This window comes from Cebus imitator, unplaced genomic scaffold, assembly GCF_001604975.1.
Source record: "Cebus imitator isolate Cc_AM_T3 unplaced genomic scaffold, Cebus_imitator-1.0 Scaffold160, whole genome shotgun sequence".
NCBI classification, from domain to species: domain Eukaryota; kingdom Metazoa; phylum Chordata; class Mammalia; order Primates; family Cebidae; genus Cebus; species Cebus imitator.
The window spans coordinates 945,494-952,274 of record NW_016107475.1 but is presented as its reverse complement, the minus strand read 5'-3'; the positions used below and the strand labels follow the sequence as shown (position 1 = coordinate 952,274).

General features: G+C 41.3%; 1 protein-coding gene across 6 annotated transcripts in view; it reads right to left on the bottom strand.

The window, feature by feature from the left end:
- Window positions 1–6,781, bottom strand: part of SCML4 (Scm polycomb group protein like 4) — a 119,965-nt gene that overhangs the window by 62,588 nt on the left and 50,596 nt on the right. For 5 of the 6 annotated variants that reach the window (XR_005202667.1, XR_005202666.1, XM_037743953.1 and 2 more), the window contains exon 2: window positions 4,066–4,280. The exons of the other annotated variant lie outside the window; for it this stretch is intronic. Coding sequence is in view for 3 of the 5 variants with exons in the window: in XM_037743953.1 (XP_037599881.1) it covers window positions 4,066–4,280 (215 nt within the window). In the remaining 2 variants the exon portion in view is untranslated. The remainder of the gene's footprint in view (window positions 1–4,065; window positions 4,281–6,781) is intronic. 6 annotated transcript variants of the gene reach the window in all.

The following is a 6,781-nucleotide window of genomic DNA, read 5'->3' as shown; positions in this document are numbered from 1 at the left end:
TGCAATGGCGCGATCTTGGCTCACCGCAACCTCCGCCTCCTGGGTTCAGGCAATTCTCCTGCCTCAGCCTCCTGAGTAGCTGGGATTACCAGCACGCGCCACCATGCCCAGCTAATTTTTTGTATTTTTAGTAGAGACGGGGTTTCACCATGTTGACCAGGATGGTCTCGATCTCTTGACCTCGTGATCCACCCGCCTCGGCCTCCCAAAGTGCTGGGATTACAGGCTTGAGCCACCACGCCCGGCTAGCTTCTCTTCTTTAAAGCCACTGTTATTTGGCCCTAGCTGAATTGGTATCCCGAATGACACAATTACCAACATCTTAAGTCATTTTAATGATTTTGTTTTTAATATTTCAAGGATATCCTTTCTAGAACATGCCACACTTTTCTTAACTCATTAGACACAGCAGACAGAATACCACTTAGTCTTTGTTGACTTGAGAGGCATAATTGCTACCTGAATAGTCACACAGAGCGATGGCTGAGCAGCGGAGGGCTGCTGCCTCCTGTGGGCTTGGCTGATTCACGCCTAAGTCCTGTAGTTTCTCTGCAGCTCTTTCCTCTCACTTAACTATCAAGGATCAAATAAGACATACGCAGAAAGCGCTTCCACCCGGAGCCTCAAACGTAAAAGTATTCAATAAATATTTTATATGATTATGATTGCTATTAGTATTATTATTACCTTGTATTGGGGACAAACAGCTATTTTTCAAAACCCAGCACTTGTTTCTTCTGCTTAAAGAAAAATCTCAACCAGGAAGACACAGAAGGTGGAAATCTTACCATTAGAGACATGATAACCAGCTGCATCGACAGAATGGAAACTAGGATTTGTCCTTAGTGCAGCCCCTCTCTGTCTCTTTGAAAATGCCTTGGTGGTCTTTCTGGTCATGAAATATAAGGAAAATCTACCTATTGATCTTGGGGAGTCTCTGAACTAAGGACCTCAACCAATAGCCGATGTTTCAAATGGAAAGGTAAATGCTGTGTTTAATAACGAACAAGGCTATTTTCATGGTCGTCAGAGTATGGCTCTTCCTAGAGCATATGATGTTCAGAGGTTTTGCTTTCTTTGACCAGGGCAAGAAGGGGGCAGTAGCAACATAAAATGTGATACTCTTCCGGCCGTGGGCCTGCCCCAGCCATGTGGCTGCAAGCCTGGGGCCAAGAGGGAGATGGCCAGATGGGCCCTGGGAGGGGGCCTGACCTATAAACTCTAGAGTATTGATACCTGACCGCCAGCGTAACCCTCCCTTATCTGCCTGCAAATCACTCATGTTGTCCTCAAGACGCAGGAAGCAGCTGTCACAGCCTGTGTTACATGTTCTTGGGACTTGAAGGGAGATCTTAGACCAGAGTTCCCACATGTGCACAGAGGTGATTGACAGGGCAGCTGGGACAGCACCAGGCAAGAAGTGACAAATGTCAACCAGCATTGGCTTGTTATACAGTCAACACAATGAGGTGTCCTCAGAATCTCCTGGAGAAGAGCCTGCCAAAGGCTTAAAAATATATTATTTTATTATGATGCTATTATTAACATCAATATATCATTATAATAATGTTATTGATAGAATAAAATTATCTCATTTTATAAGATTGATATTACTGTATTATTTCTCTCTTGTTAGTATATTATCTCATTACAAAAGTAATTATTATTCTCCCAGTGTACAGCTATGTACACAGTCCTCTCTCCCAAAATACCTTCCCCTTCAAATCTAAGGCTACTAACCAGCTGTAATTGAGCTTGTAAAAAACACGTTTACAAAAAAATGTAAACAAATTCTGATGGAAAATCTGGAAGCGTTTTCTTAGCAATGAAATACAAGATCTTTAAAAGTTAGACCAAGTAATACCTTACTTTGCTTGGTCAGGATTTTTTTTTTTAACAACTTCTGGCTCCCCAGCTGTGTCCCAGATAGTTAAAATTGTCAAATTAGTGGCCATTTGGCAAATGGAGTAAAACTGTACAATCTCTGAGCTGGCTTCTTCACAATTAAAGTCCTGTCATTAATGGTAAAATGGGGCATCCAGGCCTAGGAAATTGTCAAAATAAAACTGGGGCAATTAATAGGTTGCCAACTTTATTTTGCCAACTAAGAACATTTTTTTTAAATTACTAAATCCTATTAACATACAACATTTAATAAAACCAAACATTTTACTGCCAAGATAGTAGGAAGCAGATATTTCAGAATAAAGGATCATCCTTTAAGAGGAATCATTTGAACTTTACGAAGACTTTCAAATGGCTCTTGTTTTTCTGATGACACCATGGATGGGTGAGAACTTCGTGCAGACTGGTGCCTGGTTTGGAACTCTTATTCTAGAACATTAAGCCCACAGCTCGGGAAGCTGGCAGTTGTTGGCCTAAAATAATTTCTGTACCATTTCCTAAATATATGGGAAGTAGATTCAGGGAAGAGCAGTGGCCTACGGCCCAGAAGAGAAGGTCTATGAGGAAATGGGAAGAGGCTGCCTGCTTTGGGCAGAGCCCTGTATTGTCAGCCAACCAACCCCAAAGATTTCTTTCCAATCTGAGGTGTCTCTGAGTGTCACAAGAGCTGAAAACTACCCTTTTGAGACAGGAAAATTGCAAAATCAGGTTCATTTCATGGAATGAATTTTCCATTCTTCCTGGCCCCAGGAATGCTGAGTCTGTTGGTAATTTTCATTCTTGGGTCACGGCCCCCAGGAGAGTAGCAGAAAGGCCAAACAGGAGAGAGAAGTCTTCAGTGTGTTTCTGCAGATCCTGGATTTGCTCCCTGGATCTATAAACAGAAAGGCTGCCCTGCTCCAGCCCTCCAGATGCAATTCCCAGAAGCCAACAACTGCATGGGGAGCTGAGTGGGTGAGACTGGCCCTACGCCAGCTTCAGAGACAGTTCTAAAGCTGGCATGCACGTGAAAGAAAGGAGATTCTTGTTGTCAGAAAAACAAGCAGTGAGAGAAGCCTTTACCTCATGAGATAGCTGAGTAAAAGCTTCTTTTACTAAAACCAATGACCCAAAGTAACTTTGAGGAGCCTTCCCCCCACTTGACTGTTTTTATTTTCCAGCATTTGGAAGAACTATGGAGAACCAAAGGGAAAAAGGTTGAACTTATTACCAACTCTTCCAGAAGCTCTTGCTACTGACCTAAAATAATTTCCACATATTTTCCTAAATATATGGGAGTTAATTGCCAATTTGCATTCTGATTTCGGTATTCAGGTCTCAAGATGGAAACATAAGCCCTTATTTCAAGAAAAATAGATGAAGGAAAACTTCTGAAGTTCATTTTTTAATGCCTGAAAGGTTTGTGAAGAACAAGCATAATATTTTTTCCTCTCTAGTAGCCTATTCCAAAGCATCTTAAAGAAGCAACCCTCCCTTGGGTTTGAGTTGGTTTATGATCGTGGTTACATCTGAGGATTTATTCTCCACCCCAGCCTCTCCAAATCACCACTAATTCTTAAAAGGGTCACAGGAATGTAATTTTGCCTGGTATGCCTCCCTGTAGCCAAACTCCATGTCAGCACCTTTTAGAAGTGGGAAATTATGACTTAACAAGCTGGCTTTTCATGATGATTCTCTGTTTTGAGGTTCTGTTTGGGAAGACTTTTCTATGTCCTTTGACACTGGCCTGCTTGCGTTATTAACTTAAATGTCTCAGGAACATCATCTGCTCCTGCTAAAATAAACGACAAATGAGTTCTGGAAAGTGGCTTCAAGATTTACCCTAGTAGGAACAGTCAGGGGAAAGCTCAGTGTCTGAAACACTAATTTAGATGCAAGGTTTAATCATGTGTGTTTAGCGATGACCCTAAAATCTGCTCGCTCACAACTTTCCCCATCTGGTGTAATTTACTTTCTCCACTTGGAAAAATGCACAGGACAGCATGCATTATGTGCTGTGTTGTAACAGACCTCGTCCGTCACATGCTTCACTGAGGGAGGCTTGTTTCTCATCCTGTCTCTACCAAGCTCTCAACCTCTAGTGGCATTTTGCAGTGCAGGTCTGACCAAGTACCCATGCCCCAGCCCAATACCGCTGTGGAGAAGATGATGGAGCCGTACCTTGTACCCAGGTTTCCGCCCTCTTTTCTTTGGGATCTTCACTGCTGGTAAAGAGCCAGCTGAGGCGGAATAAAGGTTATGAACTGCCATCTTCATAGGTGTGGAGTGAAGTGAGGGTCGGCCTCGCTTTCTCCCCGGGATCCTCTGAGACTGCATTTCTGCTGGTGCCAGTCTTACAGAATGAGGTGACAGATCGCTCACAGTCAGAAGAGGTGCTATGAATTAGTCCAGACACAAAGCAAAACAAAAACAGAAGTGTTTGTTTGGTTTGCAAGGCAGACATGATCCTGTTTGGTGATTTTGGCGATACCTACCACTTACTGGAGGGGAAGACCAAGTATGAAGGAGACAGGTACCACTAGGAGCATTTACAGTGCTGTTTGGGCCTCTGGGGGAGTTAACTGGTACAATTTGAAGGATGGTGAATTTCCATGGGGCAAGTGAAGTAGGGAAGATACTGGCTAGGTGAAGAAAACAATGGCTTCCCAGCTCCAAACACAGTGGATAATGCCACCAGCAACAAAGTGACTGAGTCTCAGTTTCCTCAGTAAGTTCAACTTTGAACTGATATAACAATAATATTAAATAAGCAAAGCCACTCTCTCATGTTCACTCCTGTCTCTTTGGTTGAGTTACAAATTGTCATGACCTCTTTTTCCCTTGAAAGAAATTTAAGTGTATCACATGAAATGTATGAAAGTTGATGGTGTCCTTCTATCAAAATCTGGACAGAGATTTATATACAGATATGTTCATTTTGACATGATTTAGAATTGCAAAAATAAAATGGATGCAACCCAAGTAATAAGAAATAGAAGAATATTTAATATATCGGCAGAATAAAACAATCAACTGGTTGTAAGCCTTTAATGACACTTTTTGAATAACATGATGTTGAATAAAGAAAAATCGCACATTAAAATGACCTCAACTATGCAAAAATGTGTAAGGTAAGAAAGTGGAAGGAGACATGCTAAAATGCAACCAAGGCAAAGATGGTAGGACTATGGGTAATTGTTCACCATGTACAATCCTGTGTACGGATACCCCACATACTATAATAATCTTAGCATGGCATTAAAAATATGAATACTAAGACCGGGCACGCCAGGCACACTGATTCATACCTGTAATCCCAGCATTTTGGGGGGCTGAGGCTGGTGAATCACTTGACCCCTGGAGTTCAAGACCAGCCTGGCCAACACAGCAAAACCCCATCTCTACTAAGAATACAAAAATTAGCCAGGCTTGGTTGGTAATTACATCTGTAATCCCAGTTACTTGGGAGTCTGAGGCAGGAGAACTGCGTGAACCAGGGAGGCAGAGATCGCAGTGAGCTGAGATAGTGCCACTCTACTCCAGCCTGGGTGACAGACTGTCTAAAAAAAGAAGAAGAAGAAGAAAGAAGAAGAAGCTTCTCAGGTAGAATTGCCTAAACTTTGAAGCAAGAGGTAGTTGATAAAACTTGACTCAAAGAACATAGTGATATCATTAGCCCAGGGGTCAGACTTCCTGGAATGTTCAGGAATGTGATGAGTGAGGCAGAACTTTTAGACTTTGGATAAAATTCATTTTTAGGGATTAGTACCTTACAGTGGAAATGAGAGGCTTTTGCGTAGAAGGTGTTGAGGAAGACAATGGGGGCGGTCCCTACACCCTGGCCTGGCCCTTGTCTACAAGGACAAGATTGCTTTGCTCAGAACAGAAAATATAAAACAGTGACGTTCTTAAAAACATGATGGGAAATATCGGGCATCCTTTACAGATTTAAGGTCACTTTGTTAATTCTCTGAATATGAACAGTATTCTATCAATAACCTTGACTGTTCTTGGAAATGTCATATGTAGTAAGTAGAGTTTTAAAGTATAAATTTATTTATTGAAGGCACTATTAAATAGATGAACAATGCACTGTTAGACAAGATGTTTTGGATATGAATTTTTTTTCTGTTCTTATGAGTTTAAGGAGTATACTCCATCTCATTGACTCTAAGAAGCATATTTTTTTCACACATTAGTATCTCCGAAATCAGTGAGTCATAATTCCATAGGGAGCATTTTTTTCTATCTTAGTAGTATATAAAATAATGACATGTGATATAACTAAAGGTATCTTAGAGTCAATCAATTAGGATCGGGACCCATAAGCTTATTAACATGTAAACAACAACAACAACAAATCATCCTACTTCTAAACTTAGCACCTGTACTCCACAGCGCCAACAAATACCCAAAATATTCATTTTCCAAAAAGAGGCTACCAAAAACATTGAAGGACCACCAAATTTATTTCATAAGACTTTTGCTATATGAAATTCGGTCCAAGTCCAATTTTGCACTCTTCTGATCAAGTTTCTGCTTCTTCCTTATTATCTCTATAGTCTTTAATTCAGGAATGAATGACTTTTTTCATAGTTTAGGACATGCTTCTCTACTTTACTACTTTGTCTTTACTGAGGAGTAAATACAACCTATCCACTAACATCGAGATACAAAGTCAACAAGAGAAAACCCACGATCAGGCTGGGCACGGTGGCTCACACCTGTAATCCCAGCATATCGGGAGGCTGAGATGGGTGAATCACTTGAGGTCAGGAGTTCGAAATCAGCCTGGCCAACATGGTGAAGCACTGTCTCTACTAAAAATACCAAAAATTAATCAGGCGTGGTGGTGGATGCCTATAATCCCAGCTACTCAGAAGGCTGAGACAGAATA